The following is a 26,748-nucleotide window of genomic DNA, read 5'->3' as shown; positions in this document are numbered from 1 at the left end:
CCAATGACCACCCTCAGCTTGGAGAAAGACCCCACAGAGAGTGGAGTGGATCTGACGGGGGACACGCGGTGCTTCACCTCAGGCACAACTGTGGTGGTTTGAAAAAGATGGCCCCCCAGAAGTCTCTGTATTCGGATGCTGTTTGGGAAGGATTAGGATGTGGCCTTGCTGGAGAACTATGTCCCTGGGGGAGGAGATTTTGAGGTTCTGAAAGACTCAAGCCGTTTTAAATGTGCTCCCTCTGCCTCCTGCTTACAATTTGAGATGTGAGGTCTCAGCTGTTCTCACCTCCATGTTTTTGCTCCACCACTATGGACTCTGACCCTCTGGAACCCTAATTAAGTCCTTTTTTTTTTTTTGTAAGTTGTATTGATCATGGTATTTTATCACGGTGATAGAACATTAACTAATACAACAGTTTTTCAAGTTATTTTTGAATGCATTTTATTTTAATTAACATGTAGCAATTGTCAATATTTATCGAGTGTAGTGTGACATCATAATACATGTATTTAAGCTGCAGGCCATTGTCCCCTAGGATGTGCATCATTCTGCAGAGTGAGACTATTCAAAACTCTCTGCTAGCTACTCAAACATTTAAAATCCATCATGTTAGCTGTAGTTGCCGGGCTATGCTGTAGAACATTAGAAGTTGTCTCTCCCAGAGCTGGAGAGATGGTTCAGTGGTTATGAACATTTGCTGCTCTTGCAGAGGACCCAAGTTCATTTCCTAACATGCACACTGGAGGGTTCGTAACTACCTGTAACTCCAGCTTCAGGGATGCCCTCTCCAGCCTCTGCAGGGATCTCACTCACGTGTACAACCCACATACAGACAAACATATACGTAATTAAACATCATAAAAATAAAGTCTTTTTAAAAAGGAAATCGCCCCTCCCATCCAGCTGCGTTTGTGATATATCTTCCGCCTTTGCTTCTAATCTCCTTTCTCCATATCCTTCCAGTCCAGGCTCCAGGAACCACCATTCTGTGCTCTCATCCTCTGAGATTAACTTTCATTTCCGCATTTAAGCCAGAGCACATGGCATCTGCAGCAGCACTGCTTTTGAGGGGACCAGGTCGGACTCCTTGACCGTGTAGCATTATGGGTTATTGTTCTCATCTCCGTACTGCAGTTTCCCAGTGCGTTCTGACAAGCGAGGTCTTTGAACTGGTGTGCCTTGCTCTGCTAGACGGTGACGTAAACAGCTGAAAGGGAGGTCAGAGCAGCATGCTGGGTGGGAGCATGAGACTGGGCCCGTACAACCCCACTCTGGTCTCAGCTCTGCTGGCTACCCACTCCCTCGCTTGGGGAAAGTCCTCCCTTGGCTCTTCCATGCAGAAATTAAGTTTTGTCATCTGTCAAACACGGACCCAGAGGACTGCCTCACTGGGTTGTTAAGAGCATTAAGTGGGATGTGTAAAGCATGTTGAAGGACACCCAGAGCGCTCAGCCCGTGAAAGCTGCTGCAGTGATGAAGATGAGTTGGTAGTGTTCCTTGAGAGCAGATCATGTGAGTGTGCATGAGTGTATGTGTGAGTGTGTGTGTATGTTAAGAGTATGTGTTTGAATGTGTATGTATGTGTGAATGTGTGTGTTATATGTGATATGTTCATACATGTAGGGACCAAAGTCAACATTACATGTCTTCCTCAGTAGTCACTTCCTAATGTATCTTTTTGAGACAGGGTCTCTCTCTGAACCGGGAACTCACTGACTCGCTGAACTAAATAGTGAGCTTCAGAGTTCCTCCCATCTCTACCTCTTCTCTGCTGGGATTGCAGATATGTGTGACCATGCCTGGCTTTTTTATGTGGGTGCTGGGGATCTGAACTCAGGTCTTCAGGCTTGCTTGTCAGGCATGTGGCCCAATAAGCCATCTCTTAAGTCCCTGGACAAATAACATTCTTAAAAAGGGATTCTACTCGGACAAGGGCCCTGGTTGGAGAAGGAACTTGGGAACAGCCTCACTGACAGGGCAGAAGGAGCGAGTGGAAGAAAGGTATGTTAAAACAAGAGGAAAATTTACGTCAGAGGTCAGAGGCAGAGGCTCGCAGGATTTATAAAGCTAACTGCCATGCTCAGGGCAGCAGCAGGGTTGAAGGAGGTACCCCTCCCGTGTGAGCGGAACCATCATGTATGGGGGGGTCTCTCAGGAGGACACCCTGTCTTACTGCACTTGAATCACTCCATTCTCTCTCTCTCTCTCTCTTTTTTCTTTTCTGATTAGTGGCTCTTTAAGGGCCTCTCTGCACCACCACAAATGAAATCCATCCTAATGGCTCTCTGCCGGGCTGTGGTTTGCCCGCCATTGTTGGTGGATAAAAGCCCGATCCCATTAAAATGGTCAGATACTTCCTGCCATTGCATGGCCTTGTGCTCACAAGCATTCAATGCTATTTAAAGCCCCTTCTTTACAAAAAAAAAAAAAAAAAAAACATGCTTTGGGCACATTTGTGTACAGACCGTTTATGAAGGCCAGGTTTGAGGCCTCTGAGCTGTCACTATTAGCTGAGTGCAGCATGGAGGACCGCATTTCCCTGGGACATAATCTGGATGCGGGAGAAGAGCCAAGAGGTCCTTGAGTCCCCACAGCACTTACCTTTACTTCCAGCCTTGTAATGAAAAAGCTTCTTAGATAGAAGCAGACAAAAAGACTCTTTCATGGAAGCTAACAACATTCTCTGCCAAACAGGAGGAGATTTATTGGGTGGGAATACAGACACTACACACACACACACACACACACACACACACACACACACGCACACGCACTTTGTCTGAGGCACCCTGGAAAACGAAAATCTATCTGGGAAAGGTAATCGTGAGAGAAGATAGTCTTGAAAATAACAACTTGGTGCCGGGCGGTGGTGGCGCACGCCTTTAATCCCAGCACTTGGGAGGCAGAGCCAGGCGGATCTCTGTGAGTTCGAGGCCAGCCTGGGCTACCAAGTGAGTCCCAGGAAAGGCGCAAAGCTACACAGAGAAACCCTGTCTCGAAAAATCAAAAAAAAAAAAAAAAAAAGAAAATAACAACTTGGTTTTCTGTGGATTGGATTCAGAATGGACCAGTTTACAACCATGTTCTGCTTGCTAGAAAGCAAAAGAACTGAATGTATTCTCTCTTTTGTCTTTCTCTGTAGGAAACCCATGGTTGCTTGGTTGGAAACATGGCCTAGTAATCAAATGGTTTAATTAATAGCAAGTCAACAGGACATCGTCATCATGTCCCTCTTCCTTTGGCTCAGGGATCACCGAGGAAGAGAGAGAGAGGGGTTTTGAGAGGCAGAGGCAGGGGACTATAGTAAAACTGTTTCCAGACACAACAGGGTAGATACACATATAAACGGACAGGGTATATGACTACATACACAAGACTTGTGCAGGATGAAGCGACAGTCGGTTTTCCTCAGGGGCGTGGCCCTGAGATGATGCTGTGTTCTAGCGGATGCTCCTGTACCCATGCACTAAGTGGACTCTGGGTTTAAAACAAAACAAGAAAGAGATAGCACATGAAATTGGGAGGGAAGGATTGAGGAGATGGGGCAGGAATTGGACGGGAAGGAAGAGGGGTAGACATGATCAAAACACGTTACGTGCATGGATGAAGTTCTAAAGTCTCCAAAAATCATGCTGTGCAGAGATTGCATAAAATTAGTCTATGTGTTCTTTCCCAGACTGGTATGGAGCAACAGTATTGGACCAGAAATACTGGTGTGGTCATAATCACAACCCTAACACTAAGGGAGTTCATGTTTACTGGGGGTTTATACTTCGGCATTTTAAATGTTGGCATTTTATAAATTTTCACATTTGATTCTTGAAAACCTATGAAATAGGTGCTGTTGTATGCCCATTTTCAAGATTTTAAGTTCATTTTTAATTATGTATATGGGGGGTGTGAGTGTGGATATGTGAAGGTGCTGCAGAGGCTAGAAGAGTGCATTGGGTCCTCTGAGGCTGGAGTTGCAGACAGTGATGAGCTGCCTGTCATGGGGTGCTGGGAACCCTACTTGGGTCCTCTGCAAGAGCAATCTGCACTCTTAACCACTGAACCATCTCGTTAGCCCTCATATGCTCATCTCACAGATTAGAAAATGGGGGCTTCGTCTGTTTGACCATTTTTTTCAAGGTCCCACATCTGGTAGCTGCGTTGAGTTCTCGCATTTCAGTGAGGTCTGTGTGACGTGAGTTTCCTGGTACGCAGTGTTGCCCTGTCCTGGCAGAGTAGGAGACTTTCAGGCAGTGGGACACACCAGGGTGTCATCCTGATTCTGTTGTCATGTGACTTTCAACAGACCACTTTACTTTTTCCAGCTTTGGTTCTTTAACTGAAATAGGGGGAAAAAATAATTATTGCCTCATAGGCACTTGTAAAGATTAAATGAAATGTCAGTAGAAAAGTAATTGCACTTATCCTACCTACCCTGTCCCACTGTACATTTATGCTTCGATTAAGTGTCTTTTATTATTATTAAAATGCCCATTTGCAATACAAAGTCTAAATGCAGTAAGTTCCACCCCACAAGGATCTAAGCTCACATCTCCTCATTCATGAAATGAGGCATTCTGTGAACTGGGTGGAAGCTAGGTTGTAGCCTTAAGCATTGTACATGATTCAAGAATGATTACCACCTAATGTGTGCTGGTTCTGAAAGGACAGCGGAGTCAAACCCTGCGGGTTCTTTTCTCAGGAGATTTAGTTGTAATGGGCAGGTGATCGTGCCAGATTTTACATATGTTAAACAACTGACTGTTGAATGAAGTTGTAAAAACAACCAAAAAGGATGACTTCAGGTTGGGGAGATGGCTCAGTCAGTAAAGTGTTTATCACTCAAGCGTGAGGACCTGAGTTCAAATCCCCAGACCATGTAAAGGCTGAACATGGTTGTATATGTCTGTTACCTCAATATGAGGGGCCAAGAATGAAGACAAATGGTCCACTCATTGACCAGCCAGTTCCAGGTTAATTAAGGTCCTGTCTCAGAAAATAAGGTAGAGAGTGATGAAGACATCCTCTGGCCTGTTCCCACGTGCAAACATGCACACACACAAAACATGTACATATATGTATGCCACAGAGGCACACACCCCAAGAAAAGCTGTGCCTAGCTGTGACGTAAAGGATGTGACTGGCTGTTCTCATCCCTCGGGTCTTTTGTGTGGTGGTGTGTGATGGAGGGTGTGGTGATGATAGATGTGTGGTATGGTAATGGGGATGTAGGGGTGTGGTGATGGGGTGTGGGATGTGGTGATGGGGTGTAGGTGTGTGGTGATGGGGTATAGAGGTATGGTGATGGGGTGTGGTGATGAAGTATGGGGTATGGTGATCAGGTGTGGGGTGTGGTGATGGGGTGTGGGGGTGTGGTGATGGAGTGTGGGGGTGTGGTGATGGAGTGTGGGGGTGTGGTGATGGAGTGTGGGGGTGTGATGATCAGATGTGGGGTATGGTGATAGGGTGTGGGGTGTGGTGATAGGATGTGGGAGTGTAGTGATGGGGTGTGGGGGTGTGGTGATAGGGTGTGGGGGTGTGGTACTGGGAGTGTAGTAGTTTGGTGATGAGGGTTATACATGTGTGCCGCAGGACATCAGGGGTGTCTCTGCCTTATTGCCTTCAGAGGGTCTGTCATTGAACTGGAGGCTCATTGTTCCGGCTAAGCTGGTTAGCCATAGTGTGCTCAGGATCTGCCTGTCTCCACCCACAGTGCTGGGGAGTTGGAAGGGGCATTGAATATGAACAAAATATATTATATGAAATTCTCAAGACAATAAAAATATCAATTAAGAAAGACATTAGTATATGAAGCTGGGGATATGACTCAGTGGTAGAACACATCTCTAGCATGCTCAATTCCCAGTACCATTTTTAAAATTACTATTCAATTACTAGTACTATTTTAAGATACACTTTAAAAACATTGAAGTAGAACCTTGGAGTAAATTAAAAGCCAGTGGCTTCTCTTGATTAGGAGACATCTTTAATGGGTTAAAACCACACTAGTAACCTGCTGGGATCCCAGCAAAAAGCTTCAGAATTAGGCTGGTCCCCAAGTCTGCACCTTAACTAGACTGGGTGCCCTGTTTCTTTCCTCTTTGAGGCACTGGAATTCTAGCATTCTGTCTCAGTGAGAATGATTAATGGCCTGATTTTGACCGTGATAAGCCCTATCTTCCTTTGTTACCACAAATGTAATTCTTCTCTAGGTCACGAAGATCTTCTGATTCTTTTGTTGCAACGGAAAAAGCATTTTGAAAGCTTTCCATGCAGGGCTGGAGGCAGCCCTTGTGGGCAGCTGGGAAGATGTTACTCAAGGCCTGGCATTTCCTGCTGAACTCACAGGGGAAGGCCTGGTGAGGAGGAGGTGACTCCTGTCCTTTAGCCCAAGCCGGTGTGCGTTCTGGCACCAGGTCGGGTCCTTTCCCTTCTCCACTGTCCCGCTGTTCTCATTCCTCCAGTGGCCTTGCCTCTTGGTGTCCACTTTATCTCTCTGCAAGCATGCATTTGGGATTCAGATCCGGGGTCTTGATTGTGACCTCAGCCAAGTTACTCGGCCCTCCCTTACTACATCTGTAGTAAATAGTGTCACCCTGTAGATCTTCAGCAAAATCCCTGTCCCCTCTTTCTCATGTGTTGCTGTGTGCTCCTGAGCACCCCGGTGACCTCTCTCTAGGGAGAGCAGCCTTGCTAGCAGAGCTCAAAGTGACCAGAGATATTCACTTACCGAAACTGAAGCTCATCTCCCCTGGCATTTGTTTAAATTGGCTTACTTCTCCGGGAGAAATTCTTTCCCTTTTGTTCCGTCTGTATTCGCTGCACTCCAGTCTCTGAAGTATTTTCTGGCTGTTCCAGGGCAGCCATTGTTTAAGGTAGGAATGGAGAGAATTCGTTTGTGTTTCTTTGAATTTGCTATGCATGCTTTCACTCGACTTTAAATAAAGCATAATAATATTGAGTTCCTCCTACGTGCCGCTGATGCTTTTCATAAGCAAAGATACCCATTATGTCAGAAAACTAACTCAGAAAATTTAGAATATGCACTTATTAGTTACTGCCACTGGTTAGTATGTCTTACCATATTCACTGAGTATTTGCTGTCAAAGTGTGAAGACAATGGGTCATTCTCGAAAGCGCGGCATTTCCAGAGTGATCCACACCTGGGATAAAATAGTCCTGAAACCCTGCAGCCTTAGGCATTAGTTTCTCCCCACCTGGAATCAGGGACTTCAGTATATACGTCATGGCTTAGGAGGAAACGATCAGCTTGTTTAAGTGACAGGTGACATCAGGAAACCTTTTGAGCCCCAGGAATGACATGATGACAGCAGCACCTTGGGAAGATAAATTTCACATCCACATGCAGAATAGATTACCTCAAACCGTGAGGCTTTGCCTTGCTGATGTGTCCACATCTGGGGGCATGATTTAAAAGCTCATAAATATGGTTAGGATTTCAAGGAAGGGACTGGTGGAAATTAAGAATTTCAAGGTTCTTTCAAGGAAGGTGAGGGATCAGTGTTTATCCAACTGGTTTCCAGGTCCTAGGTGTTTGTTGTCACGAGTTCGTATCCTTGGTGTGGTCACTGGAAGGCACGTTCAGGCATCATCATGTCTGCTATTACCGTACCTTTCAGGTTAGAGTTGTAAAAGAAAGGAAATATTCTGCAGCATGAGCATTATTCATCTGGCTACCAGCTGAATTATTATTATGGGACACATTGAGTTTGACAGATAACCCTGTTCTTAGCCATCCTTCCAAGATGTATAAAGGAACCTTCATGTTTAAATATTCCAGCCAAATTTCTTCCTTCTGAGAATGCATTAAATGTAATGTCTTTATTCCTCAGTGAAATAAATGCTCGTATTGGATGTGTATATGGTTAGAAAAAAAAAAGAATAAGGAGGAATTGTCTTTAATTTCATAGTTATCAGAGCTCAAAGAGCAAGGTCTTGGTTGAGCCATAACATCCCCCAAGGGACCTAGTGTTTTTCCCTAAGTCATAAATGTTAACTGGCAGTTTCCATTCCCAGAAAGACAAATAAGAAAAATAGCCACTATTCCGATGAGAACTTTGGGGCCTGTGAAATTCAGCAGAGGAGGAAGGGATGTGATGCATGTCCCTCCACTGGTGTGACAGGCACTACAGAGGTTTTCTCCTGGAGTTAGAAAATGGGGAAGATGTAGAAGTGGCTGTTACGGTACAGTCAGTCCTTGTGTGAGGGAAGATCTTGGGGTGGGAGTTGACCCCTTTGTGGAAGGGTCTTAGGGAGAACTAGAAAACAGCCCAAGAGATATAAGCAAGTATGTGTGTCCCTTGGGCAACCAGCAACCAGGCTTTATTCTTTCCGGGGAAGAGGAATTTCCATTGTCCAGCAGAGCGGGAGCCTGGGCTCCAGAGCCATAAGCCCCTCCCTTCTACCTTACAGTCTCCTCTCCTTTGTGAGCCTTGACGTAAAATCTCCTCTTTAGTACAAGTAGGAGGAATAATCCTACCTCTCAAGATTCTTGAGAGAATTAAAGAGGGTGATATGTGAGATAGTGAGAACATGGTGAATGTTCCAGTTAAAAACTGCTATGTAGCCGGGCGGTGGTGGCACACGCCTTTAATTCCAGCACTCAGGAGGCAGAGGCAGGTGGATCTCTGTGAGTTCGAGGCCAGCCTGGGCTACAGAGTGAGTGAGTTCCAGGACAGGCTCCAAAGCCACACAGAGAAATCCTATCTCTCAAAAAATCAAAAACCAAAAACAACAACAACAAAACAAACTGCCATGTATGTTCCTACTACCCAGTTTTCCAAGGAATGCTCGAATCTCTGCACACTTTCCATTTGTAGTTCATCTAAGACCGTGATCCAGCATGCCTGAGTTACAGGCTCCCTCTGACGACTGCCCTTGCTGTTTGTAAACATAGTGCCTGTCCTCTGTTTGGAGACTTGATCATAGCTGGCCTCCAAGACAAATTGTGAAATGCACATTTAAAACCACATTAAAAGCAAAGACAGAAACTAAGGCTAGGGAGATGTCTTCCTTGGCAAAGTGCCTGTCATGAGTTCAGATCCTCCTCAGCACTGACATCCAAGCTAAGCATGGTGGCACATGTCTGCTGTAACCCTAGCACTGGGGAGGCAGAGACAGGAGGTTCCATGGGAGCTTGCTGCCAGCCATTCTAGCCAACTGCAGAGCTCCAGATACAGAGAGAGCCTGTCTCAACAAATAAGGCAATGGGTCTGGAGAGATGGAGAGTGGTTACTGCTCTTCTAGAGGGCCTGGATTTGACTCCCAGCAACCAAATATGGCTCACAACCAATTGTAACTCCAGTTTCAGGAGAGTGACACCTTTATCCGGCCATGGTTAGCACTGCACACACATGGTATACTGATGTACATGCAGGCAAAACAACCATGCACATAAAACAAAAATAAATTTAAAATAAAAACAAGACGGAGAATGATAAAGGAAGATGCCCAGCATCAATCTCTGGGCTCCGCTTACCCACCCACATATGTGCACATGAACCTGCATACATAAACACGCACACACAGACATATAAAAAATTATAAGAAATTTCTCTGAGGGCTAGTGAGATGGCTCAGCAGTTGAGAGCACTGGTTGCTCTCTCAGAGGACCCGGGTTCAATTCCCAGCACCCAAGTGGCAGTTCACAACTGTCTGTAACTCCAGTTCCAGGGGATCTGACACCTTCATACAGACATACATGCAAGCAAAACATTAGTGGATATAAAATAAGAATAAATAAAACATTAAAAATGTTAATTTCTCTGAAAGGGAAAATTGTGTAATTATAATCTTAAAAAATAACGGAAGTAACTTTTAAAAAGAAATCTCCAGAAGTCTTGTTCATCATTGTCCCGGAACATTACCAGAGCGCAGATCAAGCACTGTGAATACAACCCTGCTTTAACTCTGGCTGCAAGAGCCGTGCGAAGGGAAGTGGGGTTCCGGGAGACTTAGAAACAGGCCAGCCCTTCTGTTGGTGCAGAGATGTGTGCCCCTCGTGTGGGGTGATTCCCAATGAGCTGAGCTCTGAAAGGGATCCCAGGGAACCTCTGGAGCAGAGGCAATCCCACATGCGCTCTCCAGCCCCTTCCCCATTCCGGTTTGGAACAAACTGCCTTGCCTTCAGCTGCCTGCTCTCTGGAGCCTCACAGGAGGTTGTGAATTTTCCCCAAGGCTGACATTTCCCAGGTGTCACCTTCGGGATCATGTGATGTGGGGAAAGTTCTTAGATGGCCAGCCACAGATCTAGAGACAGACTCTCAAACGGACAGGCCCATGGACATCTTTCTTCAGATTGTGCAACTGGAGAGGGACCAGGAACTAAAGCAGGAACTCTTTTTTTTTGTTTTTAGGGTTTTTTTTTGGTTTTTTGTTGTTTTGTTTTTTACGTGCCTTGGTGTTTTGCCATGGGTGTCCCATCCCCTGGAACTGGATTTACAGAAAGTTGGCAGCTGCCATGTGGGTGCTGGGAATTGAACCTGGATCCTCTGGAAGAGCAGTCAGTACTCTTAACTACTGGGCCATCTCTCCAGCACCATTTTTTAAATTTCTTTTTTATTTATTCTTTCTTTCACATCATGCATCTGCATCTCATTCATTTCCCCGTCCCTTCGTATCTGCCCTCTGCCCTTGCAATCTCTCCCAAAAAATAAAATAAAATTTAAGAAAAAAAAAAAGAGAAAAGAAAAACAATCTCATCATGGAAGCTGTAGTGTGGCACAGTGAGTCATGCAGTAAACCCTTTTGTCCATATATCTTTTCTTGCAAGTGTTCATTGCAAAGAGTCATTGGTCTGGTTAGAGACCTCTAGTTTCTGCTACACTGTCTATGCTGGGCCCTCCCTGGGACTCCCCTTGGTTATCTGCTGTCTCCCTGTGTTGTGGAGATCCTGCAGCTGTGGGTTTGCAGGACCAGCCCCTTCATGTGCTCCAGGAGATCACAGATGAGGTGGATGTTGGGGTGAACCAACTCATAACCTTGGTTCTGGGTCTCAGTAGTTGCAGGGTTGGTCAGCCCGCCAGCTCTCCCTTGTCCTCACCGCCAGGGGGAGCTCTCCATCATTGCCCATGCTAGTTAGTCCTTACAGTGAGCGAGGGGCGGGGCCAGCTCTTCTGTAAAGCAGGAACTCTTATGGCAGGCAGGTAGGTATAAGCCTAGACAGAGACCTTCGGGGAAGATTTGACAGGGCTGGGAACAGAGGGTGTTTTAAGTCACAGCGGTGAACTTTAGATCCAATGACACCCTCTGGCTTCCCTCTCTCCCATGCAGGGTTTCTCAGTGGCCCTCCACCACCTCCTACTTTCTCTCCTTACTTTTTCCTCAGCCCTCTCCCTTTTTCCAGCCTTGGAGACCAGACATTTCTTTGTTTTTATATGTTTTGGGTGCTGGAGATCAAACCCAGGGCCTCACACATACTAGGCGAGTGCTGGACCATTGAGCCACATCTCCAGCCACATCTCCAGCCTGCAGCCAGTCTTTCCCATGTGGCCTTACGTTGAGTTAGCCATTGTCTGTTGTCTCCCTGCTCTAGTTTCTGCTGATCCCCAGACCTCGGGCTCACATCTCCCGCCCAAACAGTTCATCATCCATTCTAAAAGGAGTGTCTGCCCTTCATGAGGAGTTGCTACTGCCCTCAGCTGGTCAAAGAGACATAATTTTGAAGAAAGGGAAGGAAGTAGACCATTTGGTGGGGAAAGCAGTCAAACCCTGGCTAAAGAAGGAGGGCGCCATGGTGTCATGAGAAGGGGGCTCTAGGCAGGAAGTCCTCACCCTACCAACTTGGAGAAGTCCCTTCCCTCCTGGGGCTCGGTTTCTTCATCTGTAGATCCTCCACTGCTTTTGGGGACCAGGCTTAGGGCGGGTGAGCTTGTGAGCATGTCTTCTCTCACCTTTGCCCCCATTATAAATATCACAGAGGGAAGCTGTCCAGAGGCATTTTCTTTTCCAATGGAAGCCAAAGAGTGATGGTGTTGTGTTGTCTTTGTTTGGACTGGATAGAGAACTGGTTGTCGGTTAGGGGACTGGGATGCAACTTGAGAAAAGAAGACAGAGCATACAGTAAACAAAAAGTGACCTGACGGGTCAAATGATCCCAGATTGCCGCCACTTTGGTCTCCTTGAATGCCTCCGAGAGAGAGAAAGAGTTATTTTAAATTGTCTATCGAGAAACTTGTGAAAAAGCACAAATCTCCCTTACTTCCTGCTTATTGACCTGAAAAATGCCTGTGGCCAAGAGTATTAGTGTAAGCTGGTGGCCCACACAGCCGGGGCAGTACCAGCTCTGTTTCCTAGCGGCTGGGCAGCTGGAGCAAGTTCCAGACTCTCTCTGAGATCTGATCTTACTAGAGTCGATTGCCGTGGGAGTTCAACGCCTTGAGGGAAATACTCCCTGAGCACTGCAGGAACTTAGACGCTGTCGGTATGGAGCACCCAAAGTGAGCCAGAGCAGCTTGGACTCATGGGATACTTTATGCTTAACATCCTCTTATTTTAAAAAGTATTTTAAGTTCTCTTCATTCTCTCAGAACCTCCAGACAGTAAGCAAAGGGGTCTGAGTAGCACCCTTCAAAAGCAAGAAAACCCACCCTTGGAACCAGTGAGCAACTTCCCCAAGAACTTCCGCTGAGCATGTGACGCAGCCAGAAACCCACTTCTTTTGGTCCAGAAAGTTCTGGGTTATTTCATTTGCCCTTTGGCTGTTTCGAAGTGATAAGAAACAGCCACGCAGAAAGTCCCAAAGGTGGCCGACAGCTTCAAGCTGTGGCTTCCAGCATCCAGAAGGGATGGAGTCACTAAAGTTTTCCACCCTTTGGAGCATCAGGGAACAATCTAAAGCAGGACTCAGGACACTGCAGCCTGACCCCAGTAAATCTGGCGGGTGAACCAAATCTAGTCTAGGAGACAGATGTAGCTGTCAATGTGCTTGTAAATAAAGTTTTATTGGAACAGCTTTCAAACTACAATAGCCCAGCTGAGCCACGGTAACAGAGACCATGTGGTTTAGCTCTGTACAAAAGATGTTGCTGACCCCGAGAACTAGGACAGCACTTTGCAGACTTCAGTGTACTCAGGAATTACCTGCAGGTACTGTTAAGCTGCAGGTTCTATTTGTGCCAGGAGGGGCCCAAGATTTCTTTTTAAAACAAAAGCCCCCTGGTGAGACTTAGTCTGCTGTGCTGTGACTACATCTCTAGGCTAATAAAGATGTAATAAGCTTATTGTATATATATATAGAGAGAGAGACAGGTTCTCATGTAGCTCAGGCTAGCCTAACACTGGCCAGGTGATTGATAACAACCTTGAACTTCTGATTCTCCTGTCCTCCTCCTCCATATGCCCAGCTCTGTGATTCTGAGCATGCACCACCAGGCCCAGTCTATGCAGAAGTGAGAATGGAACCCAGGGCCTCATGCATGCTGGGCAAGACTCTATCAACTGAGTCATAGCCCAGTTCCTAAAATAATCTTGTTAGTCTTGACTTTTTTTTTTTTAGTGTACAACAATACACTGTAGAAGATTCTCATTCCAAAGTTAAAATAACAATGTTCTCAATTATAGAAGAAAGTTCCAGTACAAGAGGTAGAGTGAGAAAATTAATATGAGTGAATTCAATGACAGGTAAATAAATCATCATTGGAATCCACTCTAGACCCTTGCTGTAAGATGCCTCCATCACATGACTGCCCCACTCCGACCCCATGGGCCTTGGATCTGAAGAGCACTAGTATTCTGGCAGGTCTTAGGCTGTGTACTTCAGGCTTATCACGTCCTCACCTGCTGGTGACCATTCTCAGGCCAACTGGGCTTTCCTTCAGCACACTATCACTGTGCCCTCACCCTGTGTTCTAAATCCATTCTCAACATCAAGGCTCCCATCCCTTTGTGCCCATCCCAATGCAGCTGACTGTGTGTTTCTTAGCCTCTAGGCTCCTCCATCTCCAGAGCACAGCCTGTGTCTGCCAGGCATCATCTGAAAAAAAAAATTTTCAGTCTCCCACCCTCAGCCCACCCCTGGCCAGTCTTGGAACTCCAAGCTCTGTGCTTTCACCGGCAGACTTTTCTCTCAGCATCTCATCCCATGCTCTCAGCTATCTCTGGATGTGACTATGAAGTGACATCTAAAAACCCTATAAACCCTCAATATCATAACTAATTTAGTTAAATTTTTAAGTATTTTCTTGAATATTCTAGAAACAAAAAGCCCAACTGTTCCACTCACTTTTCTTTTTAACATTCCCACAAGACAGTTCTAAGAGATGAAACCATGTCTTAACACATGACAGGATCTTGCACAAGGGATTATAAAGACTATACAGTCAGCCTTGGGCAAGTCCCTTTCCTCTTATGCTTCCCAGAGATCATTCCTTTAAGTGTTTGGCTCTGCTCCGTGTCCCTAAACTAGTTGTTTGGGTGAGTGCCATCTCTAAGCCTTATAGGTGCCACCTTGTGGAGAAAATGCACGCACATCTGCAGATAGAATGTGCATCACAGGGATGGCAGGGGTACCAGTTTGAGTCTCTACCACAGCCTTCCAGTCTCAGGATCCACCTAAGACTACTGGGAGCATCTGGTTGTGATTAGGTCTGTGTGCCCAAACTGCCTGTGCTCCAGAGATCTTAGAGATCCAGCCGATGTCCAAGCAGCCTCCCCTTGGGTCAGGGCTCTCAGCCGAACAAACTCTTGCCTTTTTGTTGATAGTCTGCTTCCAGAACTCAACCCTGTAGAGTGCAGATGGTTTCCCTTTCCTCCTTTACTCTAGGAATTTCCTGTTCTGACACCTTGGCAGCCAAGTCCACAGCCTCTGATGGACACATCCAACGCAGGGTTTTCCAAGTGCCAACCCCCTTCTGAAACCCTGAAAAATTACAACACAGTTTCTCCAGATTTGTCTAATACCTTTAAACTGAATTCACTATGCAGGGTTAAAAAGTTTAAGCCCAGAGGTTCCCACTCTTCTCTACAAAAGTATGGACACCTTACTTTTGTATATTACGATTGTCGGTCCATGCCCTCTTCCCCCACCCCATCTCAGTCCCTGGGAAGTTAGAACATGAAAGTAAGTGTTTGGCGTTGTAGCTTGGGATGTTTCCACCCTCCCTGGAGGAGATGATCGCCTCGCAGAGCTCCTTTTCTCGGGTCTGTAAACACTGCTCACTCGGTTCCCACCCAATGTATCCTACGGAAGTACCAGTGTTCTCTTCGGGCTGAATCCCTTGGTGAGGTGCTACTCTTTGATGAGACAGGATGGGCCCTGAAATGTGACAACCATAAGCCTGATTAAAAGCAGTCACTACTTTCCCAATTGCCTTCACCAAGGAATCTAAACTCTCTTTAATACTGTTGCCATTTCTACCCTTCAAAAGAGTGACAGTGTCTTTTTTTTTTTCCAGTTATTTCTGGTTCCAATTTAATTTTGTCTCAAGAAAGCATCTCTCCTTGACTTTATTTTTTTTATCTTTTTTTAAGATCTATTTACTTATTATGTACACAGAAGAGGGCACCAGATCTCATTACAGATGGTTGTGAGCCACCATGTGGGTGCTGGGAATTGAACTCAGGACCTCTGGAAGAGCAGTCGGTGCTCTTAACCTCTGAGCCATCTCTCCAGCCCTTCCTTGACTTTAAACATGGAGAGATCTTTTTTTTTTTAAGACCAGGGCTTTATCTTGTTTGTTTGTTTGTTTGTTTGTTTGTTTGTTTGTTTGTTTGTTTGTTTCAGAAACAATCTGACACCAGTAGGGACCTTAGAGATGATCCAGTCCTGAGAACAGATTGGTCCTATAACTCTGATCTCTGGATTCCCTAGGCAGAAGATTTTCTCAGTGTTTGCACATACATGCGTTTATGTTCGGTGGGTGCCCATTTGTATGTGTAGGTATATGTGTACATTTGCACATCCGTATGGGGGCCAGAGGACAACCTCGGGTGTGGTCCTCAGGAACCCATCCACCTTCTCTGAGACAGCCTCTCTCTTCATCAGTCTGACACTCACCAGTGAGGCTAACCTGCTTGGCCAGCGAGCCCCAGGCATCCTCCGGTCTCCACCTTTAGGCCCTGGGATTACACGTTTCTGCCTGACATTTTCATGTGTGTTCTGAGGATCGGACCTAATCATCACGCTGGTAAGGCCAGCCAGCGCTTACCAGTGAAGCCCTCAGGGAACCGCTCTTTTATTCAGCAAACACCTCCTAAACACCTACGGTGTAGTAAACACTGTGCTCTCCTACTGAAGTTAAGCTAAAAGGCAACTAGAGAACTCTGGGTGGATGCAGAAAGGAACTATTTCTTTAATTGAACAATCTACTATTATTTACTCATTATCTCCTTTGGCATAGACCGGGACATATTTCGCATTTCTATGAAACTGCCACTGTTTTGAAGCCTTCTGTAAGAGGCCTTGTGTGTTCCTAGACATCCCATAAGCTGTGGTTTAACCTGAATCAGAGGTCCCCGAAGCAGCTCGTTCTCCTTCGGAGGTCCTTGGCAGTATCTGATCCATGTATCACACTGAGGAGGAAGAGTGAGCCGGGCACCTGACAGGTAGAGCCAACACTATCAGTGCATAAGACAGCTGCTGAAAGAACATGCCAGGCCAAAATGTCAGCAGGGCCAGAACAGAGAGCCCCTGGCCCTGAGGAAGGAGAGCGGGCTCGAACTCAGGCTGCTGGGCTTGCACACCCCGCCAGCCCTTCTTCAGCCCCAGAGACTTGCTTTGCTCATTTTCTGTAGGGAAGTTCTGTGGTTCTACACAAAGTTTTCTTTTAAATGAATGGGTTTTCCTCCCCCACTTAAAAAAAAAGAGGGTTGGGGGATATAGCTCAAGGCCCTACGTTTGATCCCTAGCACCCCAAAAGTTGAAGACTTGTGGTAGGACAACTCTGTGTATGTGCATGTACATGTTCATGTTTGTATGTGTGCAGGTATGTATGCATGCAGGTTTATGTGCATTTCTGTACATGCAGGGACATGTGCACATGGACATATACACATGGACATGCTGGTGCCAGAGGTCAACATAAGATGTCTTTCTTCTACTCTTTCCTCGTTTGCGAGTCAAGGTCTCTCACTGAACCTAGAGCATGCTGGTTCAGCTTGGCAAGCATCAGTGACCTTTCTGTCTCTCCCTACCCAGCAGCGGGATTGCAAGGGTGCACCACCACACCTCACTTTTACATGGATGCTGTGGACCCAAATTCAGGTCCTCGCGTTTATGCGCCAAGCTCTTTACAAGCTGAGCCGTTTCCCTGGCCCCTTAGATAACAGCTCTTTGCATTCTATGTAATAATTGAGCCAGATTAGAAAAAAACAAAGAGAGAATAGATGATCCAGGATCAGGCAATCAGGGTCAGTTGGGAGCAAATACCTGAGCCTCAGTCTTGCCTCACAGGAATCTGTGCCCGCCTCCTTTACGGTCGCAAAGCCATATTGAAGTCACTTCTTTGTGTCTTTCTGTTTAGAGCAATGACTGGCAACTTTTTTTTAAGAGCCAGATTATAAATATGTTAGTCTTTGTGGACCAGACTGTCTGTGTTACTACTCAGTTCTACTTTTAAAATGCCCCCAAGAGCCAGGAACAAAAAGTAGACAAATGGGATGTTTGTGTTCAGGTCAGTCTCTTTTTACAAACACAGGTTTGGGCCAGATCTGGCAGGAAGCTGTGGTTTGCTCACTTGGGTTCGACTCGACTCTAAGTAGAGACTATGTCTGGTTCCTTTTCATGGCTGTTCTGATGTGCCTAACATCACATCGGTACTGTCTTGTGATTAGCTCAGAAAACTTGCTGAGTGATACAGAAGGTCAAGGGTTGACCAGCACACCTTCGAGAACATTGTAATGAAAATCACACTGGGAGAAGGAGCCATCCAGCATTTCCCAGGGGGTCTACATGTTGTTTAACCATTTCCCTGTGTTGCACACTAAGGATGATGCCAATGATTTTAGTACTAATAATAACACTTTGAGCCCTATTGTTCTGGAATTGTTGGCCTCATTTCTTATCACTTCCTTTGCATAAATTCCTAGAAGAAGAATGCACTACTTGAAGCAGCATGGGTTGCTAAGTTGCTTTCCAAGAAGGTGGTATTCATCTACATTCCTCACAGTGACACGAGAGAGATGTTTATCATATGCAGAAGACTTCTTTCAACAGAATGTCATCCATGAAAGTTTTAGCCTCCATATGTATTTCCACAAATTAGCTCACCATAAATACAAGAAAATTGGTGTTAGCTCCAAACCATTTTAATATTCCCCCACACTGCTGTAATGGCATGCTTATTAAGGCTACATGTTTCACCTCTCAGGGTCACCTAGCCAGCCAGTTGAGGTTGCCTTGCCTCGTGTGTGAAGCATACACAGAACACCTGCTTCCCATTAGGGAGTTGGAACCCTCCCGCCACTATCTGAATGCCTGGCACCCCCCTGCCTGCCACAATGGACAGAAGCTCCTCCCTGGGAAATTCACCACCAAATATGTCATCCAGATTGCTCATTTCCCTCGGGAAATCTCATTTAGGTTAATTTTGGCACACAATTGAGAGTAATTCTTGAGCAATTTCTCTCATGATAGCTTGCAACATGTAAAATTTTCCTACAATGTGTTGCAAAAGGAATCACTGGGAAAACGCTGTGAACATCTGATGCTTGTCCAATCACCTTTGTAAAAGCTATATCTCTTTTGAATGGTAGTACATGGTACAGTACAGACAGCACAAAGTAGAGGTGGATGGTGGGAAGCAGATGTTCGATCTGGCTGTCACTGGCAGATGCTGTTTGAACAGTAAGAACAGAGAAGCTGTGTCAGGAGTTGTCTTTGAGGTCCCCTGTGCCCTTTCTTTGGCTTTTTAGCACTTTCTGAATTTGTCCAAATAAAGAAGAAAGTATTTCTAGTTGAGGGATGTTACAGAAGTAGGGATGGGTCCTCTGGTTACATGGTAATGAGATTTACTTAAAGAGGATAAATTTCAGGCATAATCAAATCTATAAAACCAATGATAACAAAACCCAGCATTCTTTGAGAAGCTACTGTACCGCATCATTCTGCAAGGATTCTGTTCCCATGTTTCCTCATTTGATGCTTCCAACAGACTGAAGAGGTCAAGATTGCAGCATCTCCAATCACAAATCCAAAAGAACCCAAAAGCCAACTCAACTGGTGTGTTCAAAGACTCAGGACTCATAAGCACAGAGGCAGGACAGGACCTGTGTCTGGAAGACTCCCATGCTCATCTTAAGCATACTGGTGATACTTTGTTGGGGCCTCCCAAAGAGTTTGGGAGTAAGCCACCAATTTGGAGTCATCCCCATTAGACATGAGTTGCCCAGCTTCCTGATACACAAGACCGAGTTCCAGCTACTGTTCCCTAATATCTCAGGACAGGATTGTTCTCAACATGCTGTAGAGGAGTAGCCTGGCTTATCATTCCACATTAAGTCAAAGACAAAGCCTCCTGATTCCCAGTTCAGTATTGCTCCCCTCTCCTCCCCACCATTCCAAACTGCTTTTCCTGCTAGATGGCATCAATGCACTTAACAATTACATGGCAGTGTTCTTGAAGAGAGGGGTCCTAGTCTGGGCTTTCTTGCTGTGGTAAAGGAGGAGGAGGAAAGGGTTTGTTTTATATTACACTTCCAGGTCTCAGTCCATTGTTGAGGAAGTCAGGCATGAACGCAAGGCCAGAACCTGAAGCAGAACCCACAGAGGAATAGTGTACTGCACAGCTTGCCCACGGACTCATGCTTAACTAGTGTTTTGTACAGCCCAGGACTACCTTCCCCAGGAATGGCATTGCTCACAGTGGCCTGGGCCCTCCAACATCTGTTAGTGATCAGGAGAATCCCTCATGGGCATGCCCACAGACCAACTGATCTAAGCTAGTCCACAACTGAGGCTTCTTCTCTTGTATGACTCTATGCTATGTCAAGTTGACAGTTAAGGCTAACCAGGACAGGGGAACCAGCTGTTTTAAAGAAAGGAACATTACACATATTACAGTATTTCACAGACTCATACACTCCAAGAAATGTATATAAATAATGGCAAGTTCAAATGTAGTCTACTCTTTAGTTAGCGGTATAATGGTGATGCCATTATAGTGGTATACATGGCTCCGATGATGCATAGTGAGATGTAATCATTAGGGAAATCTGGGTAGAAGGTCAACAAAACTCCCTTTCACTGTTTTTACAACTTCTTGTGAGTCTAAGTATTTCAAAATAAATAGAAAGCTCTTACAATAAGAAATCAATGTAATAGGAAGATAAGCTAAAATATTTTTCATTTGCTACATGTAGAGTATAATGTTCAAACAGCCAGTATGGAAGAGATACATCCTGTGGTTGTATCTCTTCACAAGACTTGAAGACAAGCACATTAGAGTCACCTCTGGGCTGAGCTCTGTCCAAGATTCTATGGTGACATCACCTTGAACTTGTTCTCTGCTCTCGGTCTCTGCCACCATCCACTTCTCCAACAAAACTGTCACCTTTGCCATGAGTAATCTCCAATCCTAACATAACGGTTTTTAAAACATGCTCTTTAGTTTTGACCCTTACAACTAACAACACAACCTTACTCAGATATTTGACCTCTTTAAGTCTCAGCTCCCCGTAGTTGACAGCAATCCCATGGATTGCTTTTAAAATGAGAAAAATTGATTTCCAAAAGACCTATAATACAGTAAAGGCTCTGTGAGTATTAGACATTACCAAGCTGAAAACAAGTGGGGGAGATTAAATCTTCCTTCCCCTTTTACTGGTCTGGCTGTCACAGTGTCCTGTTCATTTTGCATCTGAACGTCACTCTGCCCCTACACCCTACTTCAAGCTGGGATATTGCAGCACCCATTAGTCTCCATGTACCCAGTTTTCAGTTTTTAAAAGAGATTTGATCCTGTCTTAGGAGAATATAAAAAAATGCAGGTAGTCCTTGTTGCCCAATAATTTCTGATAATCTGTGTGTGTGTGTGTGTGTGTGTGTGTGTGTGTGTGTGTGTGTGTGTGTGTTTTTCAGGTGAGCCTTGAAAAACTAATCCCTCCCCCAAAAGGGGAGACCTCAGTCTGATTCAACTGGGTGTTTTCTAGGTGACTTGTCTGGTGTGGTCCCTCAGTGACATTGTGGATAAAATATACTTTCACATGGTTAGATCATCATGAACAATACTTCTTGTCCTTTGAGACCCGGTCTGAAGGTCACTTTTTCCCATCAATCAAATCGTCCTTCATTATATCACTGATCTTCAGCTTAGCCCTGTCAGGAGACGGGACATTTGTCATGTAAATAAGTTTTCTGTGGCCTCCGAGCTGAGAACAAAGGCCTTGAATCCACATTGTCTGCCCAGTCACTCTACACTTGTCTTTCCTGCTTCCTGAAGTGGGTAGCATTTTGTGTGACTCCATGGCAAATCCATCTCCCCAAGGAAGAGCTGTGGAACCATTAGGACACCGGAAAGATGTCCCAGTGGTTTCTTTCCATGTCTGGGGAAGGGTTGTATGCCCTTTGTTTTGATTTCTCTCTGGAGAGCTAAACTGCCCTGAGAGTCTAGGGTGGGCTCTGAGAAAACAGGATGCCACTGTCAGCTCTTGACATTGCTTATGAAACCACACCCTCCACTAAAGCTAGTCTCCAAGCTATGTGGACATCTGCCAGGAAGACTGCAGTGGCAGAATCTAGATCCATCCGTAGTGACTGAGCTGTGCAGGAAATCAGGTGGGGATCCATCCAATAGTGCTGAGTGTCCTAATATAATGCCTAACTCAGAAGAGCAAGCGTCATCTGTCCTGTGTCTGTGGTTGTCTGAAGCAGTGTTTGTACAATTTCCAACGGAAAATCCTACTGACTGCATTGGGACAGAGGACTGAGGTAATGTAGATCCCATCTTCAGTGGCTCTTGTTTGTTCTTAAAATACTCTCCAAACCCTATCTACAAGAGAGTATTTCTGTAAAAGACCTTCTAGATGGCCTGCTCCCCATCTCTAGGTAGGACCCACTCCACACTGTGGCCAACATTATTGTCTTCAAAACACATCTTGAATATGACCCTCTACTTCTTCATACATCTGGTAGTCGTTGATTCCTTAGATTAAAGTTCTGATGCTTCACCCTGGAGAGTCTAATTCTCTGGCCTCATTTCATCCCTCACTGCAACCCTACCCTGTAGTCTTATAATTTAAATGTAAAATGTCCCCCACAGGTACGCATGTCTGAACACTAGGTCTCCAGCTGGTTGTAATAGTTTGGGAGGCTTTTGAATCTTTGTGAGTTGGAACCTAGATGGAGGAAGTGGCTCAGTGGGGGATGGGCTTTGAGGCTGCCACTTCCAGCCCATGCTCTCTACTTCCTGGTTGACACCACAAACAAGCAGCAGCCGTCACTTCCCTGCCATGAACTCCACCATGCCTTCCCCACCGTGGTGAACTGTACCCTCTGACACCATGAGCTGAAATCAGTTCTGCCCCCTTTCGGTTGCCTCTGCCGGGTGATCCACCTCATTCTATGCACTATATTGTTGGTTCCTCCTTCTGTGCCTTTGTGTCAATGTCCCCTCTACTCGAGATGCGTCCAGGGTTAGCCAGAGTGGACCAAAGCTTGTAGAGAGAGGGGATTGTGAGCTATCTCTAGGGATGATTAACTTTTCTGTCTTAGTTATATTTTATTGCTGTGGTAAAACACCATGACCAAGGCACCTTTAGAAGAGAGCATTAGGGGCTTGTAGTTCTGGAGGGATGGAGTCCATGGTGGCAGAGCACGGCACCAGGCACAGCTGAGAGCTAACACCTCAAACTTTGAGCAAAAGGCAGAGAATACACTGGGAATGGTGCAAGTCTTTTGAAACCTCAGAGCTCACCTGAAGGGACATACTTCCTCTAACAAGGACATGCTTCCTTATCATCCCCAAATAGCCACCACCTGGGTGCCAAATATTCAGATGTCTGAGACTGATGGGGGACATCTCATTCATACCACCACACTGTCCGTCCTACCCATCCATAATCATCAATTTAGTTAGACTCTTGGCTTTTGGTAGAGTAGAAACTATTTTTCTTTTTTTAAAAATGTTTATTTTCATTTTATGTTTATAAGTGTCTACCTACATGTATATATGTGAACCACATGTCCATGGAGGCCAGAAGAGGACATCAGATCCCCTGGAACTGATGTTACAGATAGCTGTGAGCTTCCATGTAAGTAATGGAAACCAAACCCAGGGCCTCTTCCAGAGCAGCCAGTGTTCTTAACCAGGGAGCCATCTTTCCATCCCCATAGTTTCTGTCTTCTAGAAACCCTGATATTGGTAGTATTGCCTTGTTTCAAAGCAAGGGAGAATGCAAGACAGTTAGGGTGTGGCTATCATTTTCCTTCCTTTCCTGCTAAAATGTTCAGAGAGTGAAGGCAAGACATTTTTAAGGGGGAAGAAAGACATAGCATACATGACGTTTTGAAAGGCTAATTGGATATGGATGGACATATTGAGATGATGTCCTGTTATTGTCAGAAATAATGTTTTACAGAGAAGCGATTTGTGGAGAGACCAGTGATTACTGATGGACTAATGTGCGCTCGGAAATATGGAAGCAATAAGGCAGAAGTACAGTGCCTGCAGAAAGATGTCAGTCAAATTAAAGGAACAAAACTAAACACCTCTGATGTGAGATCTGACCCCACCAACAGGACCCACGTGGGTAGACCCACGGTTATTTAATGCAATCAGAAGTGAACTTGGAGGGGTCTGCTGACCACTCTGCCCCTGAGATATGGTCTCATGTTTGCTATTAGGTTTGAGAATGAAAACAAGCTTGTGAGTCAGTGGACATATGTCTCAAGTTTTAGAACATCATTCTGATTTCATTTTCTGCAACCCCAGGACCGAATGCATAATCCTGTAATCCCAATATTTCATCATCCAAACTACATTCTGCTGGCTTCCATCTGCCCCTGGAGGAAATGTGACAGAATTCTCTGCTCAGACCATGAGTCCCAGTTTTGAATTCAGGAAACAGTATCATGAGCCCTGTGGAGCCAGCTTGGGCAATGGGAGAAAGATTCCAATCAAGCTCATTCCATTTTGTTGCAAAGCTTTATTTTTTTTTAATGCAAAACAAAATTATCTTAACAGGAACATGAATGGATGATGGTAAATAAAGATACAGCAGAAAAAAACTGAGTGATGAGATTTGGGGTGGGGTTGAGGTTCAGATTAGACAAGAGTTTCCATGAATGAAATTGACTGTCTGGTGAAGGCTCAGATAGAAGCTTACCATGCTCTCTGGTGGTGTTTTAGCCATTGCGCTTCTGGGAAGTGCCTCAGAAAAAACAAGCAACCAGACTCGTGCTCAGCTCTCCAGAACCACACTTACCAGTGGAGACAGAGCTCAAGCTCTGATTTCCCACGAAACTGGGCCAGGAAACAGCACTTTGGGGGGTTGCTCTGTCACGTGGTGGTAGGATCTGCAATGTAGAACAGACTTGGCGGCAAACCTCAGTTTAAGTGGGGTATTTACTGTGGTTCCAAAGAGATTTAAGAAATTCCCAGCATGGGGCACTCATGACCCTCCTGTAGTCTGCGTGGAGTGGGGGAATGCAAAACAGTTTCACTGTTCAAATTATATAAATATCAAACCCTGCCTCCTTCCTAGTCACTTTCTTCTGATCAATTACCTTGACCAAACGTACTATTGGATTGATCTGTCTTGTTTATTGTGTGGGTCTCCCAACCTACCCTTGAAGGGTCTATTTCCTGACTAGCTGAAGAGGAAGGCTCTTGCCCAAGTAGGTGCTATGTGCATATCTGTTGAATGAAGGCATGTATAAACTTTTAAAAATGTGTGTGTATATACATGTGGGTATGTGGGCGTGTGGAGGCCAGAGGTTGACATTGGTTATTTTTCTCTATGGCTCTCCATCTTACTCTTTGAGTCTCTACAGAAACTGTCTCTCACTGATTGGTTAGACTAGGATGCCCCCCCAGGAGCACTCTGCCTCTGCCTTCCAGTGTTGGGATTTTGGGCATTCACTGCCACGCCTGGATTTTTACGTGGGTGCTGGGCTCCAAACTCCTGCTCCCACGGCAAGCACTTTGGCACGCTGAGCCATTTCCTAAGCCCCAGGAGCAAGGGCAGGAGGAAGGTCGGTCTGAGGCCCATCAGTAGATCTCCCAATCCTTTCCCACTCCTTCCTCCCAGATGTTCCTGATCCATTCTACAACATCTTCTCTGTCTTTTTGCAGAACATTGGCTGTGACGACTTCCTGGGCTCTGACAAAGTTGTGGACAAGTGTGGGGTGTGTGGAGGTGATAACACAGGCTGCCAGGTGGTGTCGGGAGTGTTCAAGCATGCCCTCACCAGCCTGGGCTACCACCGAGTTGTAGAGATCCCCCAAGGAGCCACGAAAATTAATATTACAGAAATGCACAAGAGCAACAACTATTTGGGTGAGTTCATTCATCTTTTTCACATACACGTAAGAGACATGTCACTGCCGTTGATGAATTCTTTCCAGGATGGTAAGGTGAACTGTGGTGGCCAGACATCCCGGGACATACAGAAAGTACCATTGGGGTCTCCCTGACCTGCCCTTTGGAACAGTGTGTGTGTGCCAGGGGAAGTCCTTCCATGAACTAAGGGTTAACGACTATACATTTACACCAGGCTTTACTCAAGAAAGACGTGGGCATGAAATGGGCAACAGACTCTTGAGCTGGGAGGGTTTTCTGTCCAGAAGGGAGATCTGCTAGCCTTCGTTCTCTTGGGGTCTAGGGGACAGAGTCCACTGATGATTCCTCCTAGACTTTTGCCCCCTGGAGGTCCAATGCAAAGACAATCCTTGCCTTCTCTCCGTTTCATCTGCCTGGGGCAGCAGGCCCCTGCGGTCTTCTGAACTGCTGCAGAACCCCCTCATTAGTCACCTCAGCCAACACCATCTGTGTGGGACCCATTTTCCTCCAAGTGAGAGCCTTGCTGGTGCATTCTTCGGGACATACCCTCCGCTGTGCAGCAGTCACGGAATGATTGTTTCCCAGTTTCTAGTTCAGATAAGCATGTGCACATCAGTTCAGCAGATATTACAGGGGCAACTGTTTGGGTTTTGAGACAGGGTCTTGATCTGTATCCTAGGCTGGCCTGGAAATGACAACATAATCCAGGCCGGCCTTCCTCCTACATGCTGGGATTATAGTCATAAGCCACCAAGCCTGGCCTAGGGTGTCATTTCTTTGAGACATTTAATGAGTAGCAATAGACATTTTGTTTTTAATTATTTATTGAGCAGGAGCCTGTCTAGAACAAATCATGTGCCAGGCAATATACTCATGGCTTTTTCTGTATAAAATCCTAGAGCACTCTAAACAGCTTAGAGCCTACAAGCTATTCCCAGCCTCAGTTTCCTGAGGCTTGCCACAGTCATACAGGAAGGAAGAAGCAGAGCTGGGATTCAACCAAGGGAGGGGAGCTCTAGGAATAGAAATTTAACTTGAGTTTCCTCTACTATACCACTGGTCACATGGCAGTCAGTGTCCACCGGTTTTTTGAAATACCATTCATTTTGTTATTGTTGTTGTTGTTGTTGTTGTTGTTGTTGTTGGTGGTGGTGGTGGTGGTGGTGGTGGTGTGTGTGTGTACGTACATGATTACACATACCTGTGAAGGCCAGAGGCCAACCTCAGGAATCATTCCTCAGGTGCCAGCCAGTCACCTTGCTTCTGAGCTCCCTAGCCTGGAGCTTGCTGAGGAAGCCA

General features: G+C 45.6%; 1 protein-coding gene across 3 annotated transcripts in view; it reads left to right on the top strand.

Moving 5' to 3' along the window:
* The window catches only part of Thsd4 (thrombospondin type 1 domain containing 4), a 579,159-nt gene that overhangs the window by 463,848 nt on the left and 88,563 nt on the right, over positions 1-26,748 (top strand). For all 3 annotated transcript variants that reach the window (XM_016003663.3, XM_076575392.1, XM_006971466.4), the window contains one exon: positions 25,242-25,446. In XM_016003663.3, coding sequence (XP_015859149.1) covers positions 25,242-25,446 — 205 coding nt within the window. The remainder of the gene's footprint in view (positions 1-25,241; positions 25,447-26,748) is intronic.

This window comes from Peromyscus maniculatus, chromosome 7, assembly GCF_049852395.1.
Source record: "Peromyscus maniculatus bairdii isolate BWxNUB_F1_BW_parent chromosome 7, HU_Pman_BW_mat_3.1, whole genome shotgun sequence".
Taxonomy (NCBI): Eukaryota; Metazoa; Chordata; class Mammalia; order Rodentia; family Cricetidae; genus Peromyscus; species Peromyscus maniculatus.
The sequence above is the reverse complement of the archived record's forward strand: the minus strand, read 5'-3'. Positions and strand labels throughout refer to the sequence as shown.